This window comes from Ailuropoda melanoleuca, chromosome 4 (genome assembly GCF_002007445.2).
Source record: "Ailuropoda melanoleuca isolate Jingjing chromosome 4, ASM200744v2, whole genome shotgun sequence".
NCBI classification, from domain to species: domain Eukaryota; kingdom Metazoa; phylum Chordata; class Mammalia; order Carnivora; family Ursidae; genus Ailuropoda; species Ailuropoda melanoleuca.
The window spans coordinates 105,438,364-105,455,045 of record NC_048221.1 but is presented as its reverse complement, the minus strand read 5'-3'; the positions used below and the strand labels follow the sequence as shown (position 1 = coordinate 105,455,045).

Here is a 16,682-nt window from a genome sequence, read left to right as displayed (position 1 = left end):
AGATCTCAGCCTGCTCTGAGCCCTTCAGATGGTGAGATTAATGGCCCTGAAATTACGATAAACATAAATATTTGGCTCTTCCGGAGCTGCCTCTCTCCCACTAAAATGGGGAGGGAATGCGAGAGGAAAGGAGGGCAAAGGAATGAAGTGCAGGGACCTGGGTACCGTGTAGATGAAACACACAGACGCCCTCCAATGCCCAGAGTCCTTGGCTTGGAAGAAGCCAGCCCCCCACGCTGGACATCGGGCTTTCCCCACTGCTGCGGTGAGGGGTTCCAGAACTTCTGGGTCTGTTGGGGTGGCGGGGTGGGGGGGAGGACAGTGGAAAAGGGGTGCGGGGAACTGAGAAAGGAAAGGGGAGACCCCCAGTCCTTTGGTCTTGGTGTGCCCCCCCCAATGAAATCACCAGCCTCTAACACTTGGGAGGCATCCCTTTCCCCACCTCCATCCCACAGACCCCCCCCCCACCTGACTCTCAGCTCCTCATCCGGGCTCCGGGGGGTGTGAGGAAGGCAGGCCGTGCCTTGCCATCTCCCTTCCTCCCTGATGCTGGTGTCCCAGCTGCCACCCCTGCCCCAGCACCCCGCGGGCTCCGGACAGGCCACCCGGTGACTGCTCCCAGGAGGTGCCCAGATTCCAGGCAGACATCTCCCAGAAGCTTCTGGCAGAGACAGCCAGTTCTTAAAAAAGGCTTCATGTCATAGTGCAATCAGCCGAGGGGCCCAAGCACAAGGGTGTTCATTAACGCCACTGTGTTCCCCAAGCACCTCTGTGTTGCTCTCTGAGGAGCCAACGGGGTTCTCCGCCTTATCTCTGCCCCCCAGACACCGTTGGCGTCTTTGTGCCTCTCCAAGACCCTAACACTGATGGCCTGGGTCCTGCCCACAGCATGCCCTCCCAGGCACCTTCCTTCCTGTCTGTCCCCTCCAGATGAGCTTTTATGAAAACAGTCCCTTCCAACAATCCCCAATTTTAACAGTTTCGAGAAGGAAGAGAGTCTGGCAGCATCCAGGAGAACTAATTAGGTGGTCTTCGGGCACCTTCGAGGAGGAAGAAAAGTCGTAAGTGGTATAAGAGGAGGAAGAAACAACATAAAAAGAAAACGAGGGGAAACAAAATAAAAACCAGAGATAAAAAGTCCAGAGAAAACAGCGGCGCCTGAGAAACAAGGATCCCAGCCGCCAACTTTTACGGCGATCAGCCCTGTTATTCATAAGTGAGTTTCCTCTCTCACAAAGGACCTTTTGCACGGTTTTCCCTTCTGCCTCCAAACCAGCTGCTCGCGCTGTTGTATCCTGAGTGATGATGAGGCTCTGAAAGGGTTTTTTGGGAACAGATGGCCAGGGGAGAGCTGGGGAATGTGCCAGCAGCGGGCTGGGCGGGCTGCCAGGGCCTGCGGTGACTGAGTGCTTGGGCTTCCAGCTCGCGTGCTTTCCCTGCCCTCTGCCCTCCGTGGCGCCAGCAGGCCTTCCCAGCGAGCGCTCGGAACATCTGGAGTCTGGGGCTGCCAGGAGGGGGGGCCGCGGCGGCCAGGCGGGGGACCCTCTGTTCCAGCGGAGCTCCCATGGACTCGTCACCAGGCCCGCCTCGCAGAACAGCTAATCAAAACCACAGCGCCCCGAATGGGAACCAGGCGCGCTCCCAGCTGCAGCCAGAGGCCGCCAGGCGGCTTAACCCGGTGTCAGGGCTCCCCAGCGGTGCAGCGCTGGGGGTGCGCGAGGCTGATGACACCCCCGGCCCACCCCACCCGGCGCCACCCCCAGCGGGCTATTGGCTCCCTGCAGCTAAATGGAGCCTCCACGTGCTGCAGCCTGGCTGCTTACATAAGAGCTGCTGCTCCCGGCAAGGCGCTGCACCCGGCCATTTGCGGGGGGCCTCTGGGTGTGGGCCACCCCGCGGGGCAGTGTGCGAGCTTGAGGGCCCAGCAGGCCTCCGGAGTTGAAGAGGAGGGGATTTGGAACCAAAGAGACACAGGCTCGGAACGGCTCCACCACTTGTTAGCCATGTGCCCCCCTCTTGGCCTCCATTTCCCCTCTATGTGGGGAAGGGGTCCTCACTTGCAGGGTTAGTGTCATATGAGGTACAGGTAACGTATGTGAGGCGTCTGGCCGACAATGGCACCTAGCGCATTGTAGACACGATTGCTGGCGACAGTTTTTTAGCATTATTACTGGGCACAACCAAACATTAGGCATGTTTTGTGGTATGAATCCATGAACTTTGAAAGCCCGGGAATTTCTGGGGTGGCTGCATGCTCATCTCCCCTTATGGGTACAGGATCAGGGCTTGGGGCTAAAGTGCTAGAGAGGGACAAGTCCCCCATTCAGAGCTATTCATCCTTATCTGCCTTTTGGTTGATTGGTCATTCACCCACCCCAGCCACAGCCCTTTCCTGAGATACTCCTTCGTGGGGTTCCACGTGAAGTTGTTACCTTATAGCTGTAAATTCCTGAGACTTCCTCTCCGGCACTCACTGAGAAAATGCCAGCCCTTTCTCAAATGGGATCTTGTGTAATCCTTCCAGCAAGGTGGCAAGGAAGGCATGTGGGTTCTCACTTTACAGATGAGAGGATGGGGGCGGGGAATCAGAGAGGTTAAGTGACATGACCAATGTCACACAGCTAGGAAGTGCCAGTGTCAGGACTCAAACCCGGGTCTCCGGCCCCAATGCTCTACCCTTCTCCTACTTCACAGTCTTGCTGAGGGCTCCTTGTTACGCTTTTATATGCCTTAAAGTTAAATGCCAGCACCACAAAGAACTGAAAAGAACGGCAGGGTTCAACTTAACCCCTACCTACACAGACACCCTTTCTCCTGGCCCAAGGGTCACTGAGCCTCTGCAGGGATTTCCAGAGGAGCACCCTGGCTCAAAGAGGTGCTCCAGGGGAAAGGGTTCTCTGAAGGGTCTCTGCATCCCCAGGTTAGATCATTGGTTAGAGCATCCAAGGGATCTTCCCATGTCTCTGTGACGCTCTGATCACGAGTGGTTGGTTCTGTCCTGCTATGCCCGAGACCCCATGTTGGGGAGAAGGGAGGGATCTGTGAGTGCATGTCAGCACGGGTGCAATTTGGAGAAGGGAACAGGAGTGGGGTGAAGAGAGTGTGAGAGGAGAGAGGAAAGCAGCACCTCACCTCTACCCCACCCAGGGACCATCAGAGGGCCGAGTTCTGCCTTCCGGGGGAAAGCTGGCTCCGAGCTCACCTGTGAGGCTCCCCAGCCAATGATCCCTCCAACCCGGTCCCTGCCAGACTTGTGGACTAATGATGTCAAATGTGAGAGGAGAAACGGCAGCTGAGAGAACACTCTGTGTTAGAGAGCAAACAGCTGGCGACAAACGTCTATGTAATTGGAATGCCAGAAAAAATAAATTGCATCCATTTTTATGACTAGAAGGGAATTTGATGGTGGTTTCCCACCCACCCCCCTTTTTTTTCCCAGCATAGATGGACTCTATGGGCTTTGAAGGCAAATGGTATTTATCTCAGTAACTTGGCCGGGAGGATTTGGAAAGGGAAGCTCCTCTCACACACCTACTTCCATGTGGGAGGCAGGACAGGGAAGGGCAGGGCCCCCCCGCACACCTCTCTTACTGGCTAGGGAACTTTGGTCAAGTTCCTCAGGCCTCTGAACCTCAGCTTTGTCATCTGGGCAATGGGACGGCACCAGTACCCAGCTCGCAGGCTTGGCAGGAAGAGTCACGAGGTGACCCATCACAAGACCTAAGCACCATGCCCGGCATGTAATCCAGGCTCTAAGAACCTCAGGGATTATCAACGTTCCCGGCAGTCTCTGGGAGCAACTCTCAGATCTGTGTGAAATGCCCATGCAGGGCATGGGGAAGTAAGAGTGACGCGTTTCACCATTCAGACAGAAAAAGGGGCTGAGGTGAACTCAGCTTGGAAAGCCGACCCCAAAAGGCCTTAGAAATCACTTCTGGTAACAACTCCCCTTACAGGAGCGGACACGGAAGCCCCAGTGGGGGGTGACTATGTACATGCAGGTGGGGACAGAGCCAGGACAGTGCCCCTCGGTGGACACTCTGGGGACACAGGAGGCCCTGCATACAGGCGGCTGGATGCAGCCAGAGGAGGAGCTCTCGAGACTCTGCCTCACGTGCTCAGGGGCTTGGGGCATGGCCCACGTACACAGCAGGAGCCACCAGTCCTGTCCAAGGGGTCCCTCGAAACACCCTTGTCTCCCAATGACCCCCAACCCACAACCAACACACCACGTCAGCTTGTCCCCAACACCAAAGCTACGAAAGTCTGCACACGAGATGTTCTTCCAGAAAGGACCTGGGACCTGCCAGCACCGAGAAAAGCCTCCCCTGCCTAGAGAGCAGCAGGAAGAGAGGGAAGACGTCCGGCACCGGCACCGCACCCGCTCCGCGCTTCCCCTGGCTCCGAGTGCCCGCAGGGTGAGTCGCAGCCGCTCAGCCTTGCAGAGCCGGCCACCCCCCAGCCGGCACAGCCCCGGGGGGCCCTAAATGGGGGCTGCCCAAGCTTCCAGAATAGCCCTTCTCTCCATGCATCGTGACCTTTTTGTCTCCCCATCTCCAAATGGCCTGCAAGCACCCCGAGGGCAGGGACTTGCTGGCCATTTAGCACCCGGGTGGAAACTGTGCCATCAATGTTAGTAGCCGTTGTTTTACTCTGATTATGAGTCCAGAGGTTAGAGTTGCTGGAAAGGGGTGCCCTGGATTGTGGGAAATTGGTCCATTCCTATTCTGCAGGTCTGGCAATCGCCGCCCCCCCCCCAGCCCAGGTGTGCAACAGTCCTGCTGTTCTTCCTCCCCCTCCTCCTCTTCCAAAGCTCCCAGGAGCTGCTGCTTTAAGAACAGGAGCGTCCGAAACATGGCCCAGAGCCAGGTCTTAGCGCATTATCTCCAGCTCCAGCTAGAGTCAGAACTGAGCTCTCCAGGGCCTGTCCCCTCTTCCCCCCACCACAATCCCCCCACCCCCGCCCCCATTCGGGCTGGGCGGCCTCTGACACAGGCCTCGCCACCGCACTACCCTGGCTTCCAAGCGTGGCTCTGAGCTCTCAAAGTTGTGTCCTGTGAGGCCCAGAGACAGAGGACCCACGGGTCAAGGGATGCAGGTCTCTGGCCCTGGCAGGGAAGGGCGGAGATGGGCCAGAGGAGGCACCTGGGGCCTGACGGGGGTAAGGGGGGGAACTGAATTCACTTTAAATCCCATTCTTGGGGCACCTGGGTGGCGCAGTTGTTAAGCATCTGCCTTCGGCTCGGGGCGTGATCCCAGTGTTCTGAGATCAAGCCCCACATCAGGCTCCTCCACCGGGAGCCTGCTTCTTCCTCTCCCACTCCCCCTGCTTGTGTTCCCTCTCTCGCTGGCTGTCTCTCTCTGTCACATAAATAAATAAAATCTTTAAAAAAATAAAATAAAATAAATCCCATTCTTAACACAGGTCTGGGGCGGGGGCATCAAGGCCGCTCATGAGAGCTACAAGGGATCTCAGAGGACACCGCGCACATTCTCTCAAGGAGGCATCCTGAGAAAGGGTCTCCCGGCCTCTTGGGGACACATTCACTGTGAGGGTGCCATCGAGGGGGACAGCTGAAATCGCTATCAGTCGCGCTGGTGAGGGCCACCACCGTCACAGCTGCCATTTACAGAGGACTTCCTTGGAGCCACACACTTACACTGACATATGTTTTCTAGTTTCTTCCCTTCTTTTTTTTTTTTTTTTAAAGATTTTATTTATTTATTCTACAGAGATAGAGACAGCCAGCGAGAGAGGGAACACAAGCAGGGGAGTGGGAGAGGAAGAAGCAGGCTCATAGCAGAGGAGCCTGATGTGGGGCTCGATCCCATAACGCCAGGATCACGTCCTGAGCCAAAGGCAGACGCTTAACCGCTGTGCCACCCAGGCGCCCCTTCCCTTCTTTGCTCTCTATTTCTCTCCTTAGGATGTAAGCCTGGCTCACTCCCATTCCCAAACCCTCAGTGGCCATATGGGAGGGGGACAGAGGCTTGATCTGAGCTCCCAGTCCATCCACTCTGTCTACAGGGACTATGGAGGGTCAAGCCCCGGTGCGAACTCACTGCACATGCTCAATATACATTGAGTGAATGAACGAATCATCAAGTGAATCTCCAGGGACACCAGCCCCCTTGGTTCTAGAAAACAAAACGGTGGCCTGCCCCAGCCCCTCAGGGCCACGGGACAGGTCACTAGAGACCCTCCCTGAGGGCACCTCAGGACTCACCTACCCACACAGTGACAGACATGCAGGAAAGCACAAACCACAGAAATGGGGTGGCCCTGTGAACCTCCAGCCTGCCAGGACAGAACACTGGGGCTGGACCAGTCCTCAGCTGTCCTGGCACCTCCAGGACCCTGTCCATCTATGTCCTCCTGGCAATGCTGATGGTGCAGGCAGCACCTGGGGGACAGCAGCCCGGGGACAGCCGCCCAGCAGGAGGGGACGCAGGATGCAAGTTACCCCATGCTCTTCCCAGGCGAGGCAAGACCCCCACTTGGACATGGAGGCTGGAAAGCACCTGAGAAATCACTGGTGATGTTCCCAGCACACCCAATTATCAGCGACAGAACTGAGGCTAGAAGCGGTGAAGAAATGGGTCCAAGATGGCACAGCTGGTAGGTGACGAGGAGGGGTTTTGATGCTCGGAACCACAGTCTGTCACCTGTCTCCCAATCGGGACAATGGGGAGTTGGACCAGGTGGTCTTTAAGGTGGCTTAGATTTGAGGGGATTTCAGGGGAAGCCAAAAGCTCATCTCTGCTGGGCATCTTCACCCGCCTCTCCCTCTGTCCTCCCCAGCCCAGGACACTATCTGCTCCAATCAAGGAACAGAGAAGGGGTCAGCACTGCTGTCTCGGTGCAGGAGGGGGGACCTGAGAGCTGAGGGGGGAGGTGCGGGGATGATGGGTGGATTGGGAGCCAATGGTGCCTACCCACCCTGCCCATCCACACCTCCAGGCCGCCCGAATGCCACGGGAAGTTCACCCAGAGTTTACAAACCTCCTTTGTCACAGAGCCCTGCATGCATGGAGCCATCAATCACGCCCTTAATTTACCCGTGTCACTTTCCAGAGGAAAGCCGCCCTGCCAGCAGCCAGTGGCGCTTCCTCTCTCACCCACTTGATGAGGATTTCATCTAATTGGTCCACGTTAAATCACTCCCAGGAATGCAACGTACAATTACCACGGCAGCGGCAGTGGCTGGCGGTGGGGACGTGCGGGGCCCTCCCCGGCAGAGGCAGGAGAGTCCATGGGGGGCCTCCCTGGCTCAGGGCCCAGAGGCCTCTGGGAAACCTGGAGAACCCAGAGAGGAGCCTGCTGGAAAGGAGGGGCTGGGAGAGGAATGTCAGGGATGAGAGGGAGAGGCAGGCCAGGAAGGAAGGAGGAGGTGGAAGGAAGGATGGAGGATGCCAGTCACCGGGCTCCCCTACTCTCTCCATCCTGGGATGCCCAGAGGGGCCAGGAGTCTCTCCCAGCATCCACCCACCTTGCAGACACACACTGGGTCCCTCTCTGTGTCTCTTCCCCTGGCCTCATAGGAACAGAGGCCCAGAGGGTTGCCATAAGCCTTGCTCAGTACTGCCTGGCACTGACGCCCAAGTGGAAACGCTGGGAGCACAGGCCATTCAGGGACCACGGCTGCACCCCCCACCCTTCCTCCTGCACATATTTCTCTGAACACATCAAGCTTTGTATATGCCGGTTCCTCTGTCTTGGATGCTGTGCCCTGCTTCATCTTCCTGGTGACCTCCTGGTTGTCCTTCTGGTCCCGGATAAAATACCACTTACCCTAAAATGCCCTTTCAAACGTTCTCTTGGCAGGAGATGTAACCTGCCTCTTCTCTGCCTGGCCTTCCGCCGTCCCTAGCCCAGAGCTCCGCGACCACCTTGCCATACTGTACCACCCAGATGTGCTGGCAGAAGGGTCACTCTGACCACCCTGTGAGCTTCATGGGGACTGGAACCGTGACTGTCACCTTTATATCCCTGCCCACAATGCTTGGTAGGTGATTGGGGATCAGCAAGTCTCTCCAGAATGAATGAATGAATTACGAACACCATTTGCCTTAATGCACGGCCTCAGGTAATCCACAGGCCAAGTCATACTCCCAAACATGCCCAAGGGCTCTCCTGGTCTGGGACCCTGCTCGGAGGATCTCTTTCTGGCTCCTTCTGATACAACATCTATCAGGGGCCATGTGAGCACATCAGCACCAGAGCACAAAAAACCAGAGAGAGCTTCAGAGACACCATCTTCCCCATTAAGGGAGCAAGTCCAGGCCCAGAGGCCCAGGGTGACTGTGCAAGGTACCTGCCAGCCCCGTGACCAGGAATAGGGTCACCCCCATAATCTCAGGGGTGTGAGGAGCTCTGAAGCTGGAGCGACCCCCAGCAAACCTCTAGGAGGCTGATCTTGCTGGCCCTTCAGAAGCCGGGGTGAGAGTGGGATGCCCCGATTTCTGTCGCCACCACTCCCGTCCCCCTCCGGAAGCTGCTGCCTGAGTGGCCGGCACGTACCTTGCGCTTCTTGGCCCGTCCCTCGGCCTGCAGGGTGCGGGTGCAGCGCTGCACACACTCGGAGAAGCTGAGGTTGCTGTGGTCGGCACTGTAGTCGAGGTCAGCCAGCCGCGCCAGCGACAGGATGTAGTTACAGGCGATCCGCAGGATGGCCAGTTTGGACAGCTTCTGCCCGTAGGAGTAACACGGCACCTGGGGGTTGAGAAGGCATCAGGAGGGGCTGCCGGGGGCTCTGTGCTGAGCACGGCCCAGCAGGACACCCTGGCCAGGCAGACGGGGCCACTCACAACGATGTCCCGCTGCCTGAGAGCAGACCGCCAGGCAGCAGAGGGGGCCCGTCTAATCCCTCGACCCGGATTTTATTTTCCATTCTGAGCACCCACTGTTTTCCCGCACTCATCTCAACTCGTCCACTCACAGACTCCAGGAGGGATCCATGCCCCCGTTGGGTAGGGGAAGAAACTGAGGTTCACCTCCTGCCCACACGGAAACAGGAGTGAAGCCTGTGAGTTCCCGCCGCGACAGAGCTCTGTCCGCCATGCTCCCTAAGAAGGGGTCTCTCGTATTTTTCAGCTCCGATACTCCACTCGCTCACTTATTCAGCAACCCTGGTTGTGGGACACGCCGGGGTCCACCTACGAATGATGACTCGATTCCTGACTTCAGAGAACTCACACTCCTCAAGAGAGATGTTACAATGTCATCACAGAGTTAGGTAGCCAGGACGCTGGGAACATACGAGAAGGAGACTGCCAGGGCTTAGCTGGTAGGGCTTTCTTTTTCTTCATGCCCTCGGGACCTGCAGTGCTGCTGGGCAGGCAACAGGTGCGTCATAAATATTTACAGCCCCAACCAGACTTGACAGGCTTGTCAGTGACTCAGTGCCAAGCAGACACTCACGAATTGCACAAGAGATTGTACGGGGTGAAGAGAGGAAGCGTCTAACTTTCTAACCCTGTCCACCAATGTTTGTCCCGTGCGCGTGCGCAAAAAGCAATGAGGACATAGCTGAGCTCTGTGCTGCGACGTGCACATGGGGCCACGACGTGCTAACCAGCACAGCCTACGGCCTCTCTGCTCCACAGCTCACCTAAACGGCTGCCCCGTGCTCACCCGGCCCTCAGGGCCCCGGTTCCCTCCTCTCTCTGGCATTCCAGACCCGGACACAGCCTCCACCCCTACCACCGACTCTGGTCCCCATTGACCCCCCTCCCGCAGAGTGGGTCGCCCCAGCAGGTCCACTCAACAAGTATTTGGTGAGTAAACCCCATATACCAGGCCCTGTTCTGGGCCAGTGGTTCTCCACTGGGGATGATTCTGTCCCTCAGGGGACTGTCGGCAATATCTGCAGGCATTCTTCACCGTCAGTACTGGGGCGCAGCGGAGGAGAGGGGGTACCGGTCCCTGCTGGGTAGAGGCCAGGGACGCTGCTAAACACCCTGCAACGCACAGGGTCCTGTACGGCCCCCGCCACAGGGAACGGCCCGGCGCAAGCCGCTGCTGGTGCAGAGATGGAGAAAGCACGAATAAGACGGTCCCCTCAGAGGGGGACCCTAAATGCATCCTCCACTTTGTTCTCACTTTGTCCAGGAGCTCTCTCTGACCTTCCCCACCCAACCCTACAATGGGGCAGGGGGGTAGGGGGGGGCGAGGAGAGGCCAGGCAGGGCGGGCACCTGCCCTTAACAGTGCTCTAACAGCCCCCCAACTGTCCTTAACTCCCAATTGTTGTGACTTATTTAATGGCCCATCTGCCTGTGAGCTGATGGGGGGAGGCCCACGTCCACAGGGCCTGGCACAGGTCTTCCCCCTCACAGGCCCTCCGAAGGGTTTGTTGAATGAGAGAATGAATGAACAAATGGATGATCTACCTCCATGTTCATCAGGGGGCTCCAGAATGTTTAGAAAGGTGTTCAAAACCCTTTCCTCTCTCAGAGGATGAAGATTTAGCTATTCAGTGTAGAGTTTAAGCACACATGCCTTTTGGTCATCTGGGTTCAACTCCTGACTCTAGCTCTCCCTGGCTAGCAGACCCCGGGGGACTTATGTCACCTTTCCTCTTCATATGCTAACAGGCCTGCCCTCACCAGGACCGGCACAGAGTAAGGCCTGATACAAGTCAGTGAGTCCTTACCACTGGGGCTGCAGTCTCCAAAGGAGGCTCCAGAGCAGGTGAGAGGAGCCCTGGAGCCAGCACACGACCTGCTCATCACCCCCCCCACAACCAGCCGGGGTCCTGAAATGGCACCCACACCAGAGGCAAGGTTTGTTGTCCCCTTTCAAAATCTTCCAGCAGCCAGGAAGTTGCCCCTCAGGAGATTAGGAAACCAAAGGAGGGGCAGGTTGGTGACAGAGAGAATGTTGGACTCCTGTGCCCCCCCCACTCCCCCAACTCTGGCTGTGCCTCCAAACCCATCCAAGAAAAGCCAAGAAAAGCCGGCAGAACAATGCACTTTGCCTGTTCCCAACCAGAGTCCAGAGAATCCTGCTTTATCAGCCTGAACAAATAAACAAGGTCTGTGGAACAGAAAGGTTCCCGGGAGTCCTGGCACAGGGGAGGGGGGTGCGTCTCAAGAGCCAGCCCAGCACCTCTGCCCCCTCTGCACCCAAGAGGGAGTGCCTACCTGCCAGAGGCCCTTGGGCGCTGGGTGCAGCTCTGTGACACTGGTCCCTACAGGGGTTTTCACCCAGGGGCCACTCTGGGAGTTACCCAGCTCGTTGAGCTCTTGGCCCCTGAACAGATGGGCTTTCCTGCCAGTGGGGACCAGGGATCTCGGGAAGGATCTACGCATGGGGACACAGGGGGCTATAGTGATATATCTAGCACATGGCAACTATTCACAGGTAGTCTGTCCCACTTAAAAGCTTCCCCACAATAAAGACTGTTACCCCACATGCACTGGAAGATGCAGGGAGGTAGACATACTGGGGCCCAGTTCACTCAGCTAAGATCTGAAGCTAAGCCAGGAACTTGTCTGTCTAGTCCACAAGAAAGGTTCATGGCCACAGAGCTCCCCAGGCTCCCGCCAGCACAGGTGGCCTTATGTAGGATGCCATGGGTGCCTTTCGGGCAGCTCACTCCTCCCCTCCCCTGGGTGGGAGGTGCTCCTTGGCTCCTCTGTTTACTTCCAGATCCTGCTGGTGCCCAGGCCCCGGGATGCAGCCCCCTGGCCCCAGAAGCCCAGTTCAGAAGCACAATGGGCTGGCCCGGCCCCCACAAAGTAAGAGTCTGGCAACAGGTCCTAGTTCCAGGAGGTGGAGGAAGGGTGGAAAGAGCTGGTCTGAGCCGCAGGCACTTACCAGTGAGTTTGGGAGGTGCCTTCGCTCTCTGAGCCTTTGTTCCCTCTCCTGGAGAGTAGGAACGACAATGCCTGGGTACCCTACGTGATTGTTGGGACCAGGCCACCCCTGGCTGCTTATCCTAATCTACTAAGGGGATTTTTAATACAATGCCTATATTTATCTTTAAACAGCCCAGTGAGAAAGGAATGATCTCTTCCATTCCGCAGAGAAGCACCTGATGCCTTCGCTGGGCTCTTTCCAATCAGCTGGAAACAACTGCTTGTGGATGTGGATGGGCCCTTACGGCCAAAGTTCGGGGGATAGGCAGCCCACCCTTCTGAGCTGGGGATGGAGGGTTCTGGACTGATGATCCCACGGGACTTTAGCCTGTGTGCATGACCAGCCACCCCACCACCTGCAGAGGACCGGCTCAGCAGCACTCTGCTCCCCTAGTCAGAGGACACAGGGCAAAGGAGGCTGCAGGCCTCCTTCGATTCCTAACACTGCCCAACTTCTAGGAAAGTAAAAGGTCCTGCCTTGTGCTCACCCCATAAGGATTTTTAAGCTTCAAAGGGCCAGGTCTGGGGATTGTCACAAGGTCCCATATGCTCCCCAAACATTCCATCCCACCCATCCTAAGCCAGACTCTCTCCTGGCTCCAGGAAGCAGGAAAAGGTGGGAAGGGCACTGGCCTGGGAGCCTGAGGACCTGGCTCTACTCCTGGCCATCCACCGTGACCTTAGACAGTCCCATGACCTTAAAGGATCTCAGCTTTCTTACCACTGGAGTCCCCGCTACCTGCGAAGGGGATGGCAGGAGGCAAATACAGGAAGTTGTGCAGAGGAACAATGCCAAGAAGCTATCAGCCCATGCAGGAAAGTGCTCAAAGCCGTCCCCCCCTTCAGATCCTGCCCAGGATGCCCTTCTGGAAGCCCGTCGGGACTCCTAGATCCACAGAGCTCCCACAGCACTGTGTGCACAGCCCACAGCTGAGCACCTGATTCCACTGGAAATTCTTCTCTAATCTCTCATGTCAGTGAGGCTGGCTTCCTGGGGTGAAGCCACTTGGTGCAGGGCTGTTCAAGGTCCTTGTCGAGCTCTACCGACATGGGTTCTCTAACGTCCCCTCTCCACACAGCCACGAGGCTGGACCCTGAGAACCTGGGTGTTAGTAGTTACGCGCCGTGGCCCGAGGGCCAGACAGGCCGGGAAAGATGACCACAGACACACAACGACAAGCTCAGGTCGGGCACTTCACCCAGTGCAATGAGGCTCAGTAAAGAGCCCCTTGGTGACAGGTCACGAGGCCTCTGTCACCCCTCAACCATGTGGACGGAGTCTCCCCATTCCCTGAGGAGGTGTGCACTGGCTGCTGTGGGGTCACGGCCCCCTGGAGTGCTATGGGGTCTGTGACTGAGGGCCACCATCCCTATTCCCCCTCGTGGTCCAGCTGAGTCCCCCGTGAGGATCCTCCGGGAGGCTCCAGGGGCAGCAGAGAAGGGGGCCCAGGCCCAACTTGCTTGGCATCCCCTTCCCGAAGAGGCACTTCAGCAGGCCCCGAGGGCTCCTCGCTGCCACCTCGGGCCTCTGCCCTGCAAGGCCGCCATTGCTCCAAGGCTGAGTGGCTTCAAGTTTTGAGGGGAGAGAGGAAATCGGCACACACACCAGATGTCCCAGTATGCTGCCAGGAGGCCAAGGCCAGAACGCTGGCCTCTCCCCTCCCCCGCTGCCCCTCCCCCCAGCAAGGCCAGGCTTTCCTTTCGACCCCCTCCCACCTGGACCCGGAGCAGCCCCGCACACGGCCAGGCCCAGCTGTGCACACATGGCCTTCACATGAGGCGGCAGGGAGGGCCCTATGCAGCTGGGCCGGTGGCATGTGCTGTGGCCTGACCATCTGCCCTGCACACCCCCCCTCCCCTCACCAGACCAGAGGCCCTCTCCCCCACCTGCACTTCCTTGGCCAAGCAGCTCCCTCCTCTTCCCTCCCTGGTTAAGAGCAGAGTGGGCTGGAGCAAACAGAAGCCTTCCCAGGTGCTGAGGGTGGACAGCTGTGGGGCATTCAAGAGGCTGAGAGGCAGAGCCCTTAAAAGCCTGGGCATTGCAGTGACTCACTGAGTCTGACTCGAATCCAGGCTCTACAGTGACAACGGCACACAGCTATGCCAAGGAGGCACAGCACACCCACATCTAGCGAATGGCACACTACGGGGTGTGCAGGACAAAACCCACAAGGCCCCCGTGTGGTAGCAAAAGGCTGCGATACCTCGCCGGACTTAGGCAAGCACTCTGAACCTCAGTTTCACTCTCTGTGAAATGGGGGGAGGATCATTATTACACCTATTCCATTTAATGAGCTAATACACATAACATGCCTCGCACAGCGCTCGCCACAAAGCACCGTCCGACAGAGGGTAGCTCCTATGATTGTTACTGAAATGATTACAGAATGTTTATTTCCGCACCTCTCAAGGCCTTGCCTGGCACTGAGGACACTCTAAGTGCTCAAGGAATGTTCATTCCTCCTACAGCCCCCATTCCTTTCTTCATTTGCTCCCTGTGAAGAAGCTATGTCGGGGGGCGGGGGGTAGGCCTTATCGTCATTTTCCAGCTTTAGCAACTGAAGCCCAGAGAGGAAAAGGGACTGTTTATGGTTACACAGAAAGCATGCAACAGAGGCACGACTCAAACCCTGGCCTCTGGACGCCTCACCCTGTGCTCTTTTAACCACACCAGCAAGCTAGCTGAGCAGGGAAACAAAACCCCAGACCGGACCCACAATCCCAGGACTGATCTCAGTGCTGTGATGGCCAAGCCCTCATTTTAAGCAGAGCCATCCTCCTTCTTTTCCCTTCTTTGCCTAGGGCCCATTTCAAACAGTCGAACTTGAGCCTAGATCCGGAGCTATAGGCTGTCTGGATTGGGGTGTGTGAGAGTGTACGCGTGCATGCATGTGCATGCACGCACCTCTTACGTGTGGGGGACCGAGGCCCAGAGGAGGAAGGAGCTCCTTCAGGACAGAGGATTCTCTCGTCTGATGGGGGCTGCGGTGGGTGTGGCCTCAGCGCCTGGCTCTGAGATCACCATCGCCCTGCCTTTATGTCCTTCCCTCCCAGACAGCAGGCCAGTGCCCACTCCGACCTGGCAGCTTTCTGGGGAAGGGACAGAATGGTCTGAGCGAGGAGGGAGCAAAAGGGAGCAGGCATCTCCACGGCCATGTATTTGCGTGTGCTCTCGGGCATGTGTAATGATCATGTACAGGCGTACGGACGTCCCTGAACCTGTGCTTTTGATGTGGAACTTCCCCAGAGAAAGGGTAGAAGTGAAAGGAGACCAGGATTTCAATAATCTCGTCTCAAACTCAGTGATGGGTAAATCAGCTTCCGATCGTTAATAAACATGACAGATACAGATGGCACTGTGGGAAGCATTTGGCCAGGCAGGCATTCCAGAAACCGTTGTCATCTTCCCTAACCCATTGGGTGATCTTGGACAAGTCTCCTTCCTTCTTTCTCCAGGCCTCAGTTTTCCATTCCATTAAATGGGGTAATTCAACCTGACAGGATGTTAGGATCAAACAAGATGGAATATTACTGAAAGAAGTAAAAGCCACCGGGTAAATGAGATATTCAGTGGAGCTGAGTGCACAGAGACCACGAATACTTTCTCGGAAATGAAAGAGGCAGCCTGAACTGGTAGTCAAAGGACCTAGGTGCCAACCCTGCCCTGCTACTCACCAGCTGTGACACCCTGGGAATCTGAGAGTTTCAAGGTAAGCAGGAGGACAGGCATCTTTCTGCCCAGTCTGTCACCCTTCCACCGTGGGGGTAGGTTGCTCTATAGGCTGCCACCCTCCCCCGGCATTCAGACACTGAGCTGCTGCCCAAGAGTAAGCCTGAATGTTCCACTGGGCCCAGGGCCCAGGGTCCCAACCGGTGTGGCTGGCCACCTCCCTGACCAAGCGTTTTACCCAAACCCAAGAAAGACACTCCGGTTCAAGTCATAGAGCCTCTTTTCTCCCAGGAGCTCAATTCCCTTCCCATGGATGGACACAGGCACCTGTCCACTCTGTCCTCAGGAGAAAGAAGAGAGTGGGATCCAAAAAGAAAATCATGTTTTCTAAAACGCTTTGTTGTTGGCTAAAGCCCAGAGAGGTTGAGTAACTTTCTTGGAGTCGCACAGGAAATCAGCTGTAGAGTAAGCAAAAAAACCTGACGTCCAAACCAGTCACATCCACCCCTAATCCTCCCCCATTCCCTGTGGGGTGGGGGCAGGGAGCGCTTACTACCTTCTTCTTAGATCTCCCTTTCTCTAAGAAAAGGAGGAGTCTAGAACCCCAGGGTAGTCCCAGTCTTGTTTAAAGTGTAATTGAAAAACTGCCCCTCCCCATTAGGGGTAATTCTCAGATAAATGTTCTCCATCCCCCTAGAGGATGCTGTCTGGTGAGGGCAGCACCCACCAGCCCCAAACTGAGAAGCCCCTGACTCACCCCAGAACTCGGCTCTGAAGATCCTCCACTCAACCAGTCCCCCCAGTAGACCTACGTGTGTCACCATGAGGTGACGGGCAGCAGCTAAGGGTATCCCCGGGGAAGGCTCTCACCAACCAATTCCTGAGGCTGCCTCTGGGGAGGGGACGCGGGCTTGTAGCCCAGATCCTTAAAGATACCAGGGGATGGGGTGCAGGGCTCCAAAGCAGCCCGAGTGTAGGGGCATCCCTTCTGGGAGGCAGGGACTGAAGAGGGGCTGGCAAAACCAGGTCCACCCCTCTGCTGCATCTTAGGCTTCCCCAGACCCAGACCACGCTAAATGCCTGAGGAGGAAGCGCACCCCCAGCACACTGCTTCCTCGCTGGAGACAGATTCCCACATTCCCTCTTTCCAC

General features: G+C 56.9%; 1 protein-coding gene across 2 annotated transcripts in view; it reads right to left on the bottom strand.

Moving 5' to 3' along the window:
- The window catches only part of ATOH8 (atonal bHLH transcription factor 8), a 31,740-nt gene that overhangs the window by 13,371 nt on the left and 1,687 nt on the right, over positions 1-16,682 (bottom strand). For both annotated transcript variants that reach the window (XR_004624997.1, XM_019809340.2), the window contains exon 2: positions 8,522-8,713. Coding sequence is in view for 1 of the 2 variants with exons in the window: in XM_019809340.2 (XP_019664899.2) it covers positions 8,522-8,713 (192 nt within the window). In the remaining variant the exon portion in view is untranslated. The remainder of the gene's footprint in view (positions 1-8,521; positions 8,714-16,682) is intronic.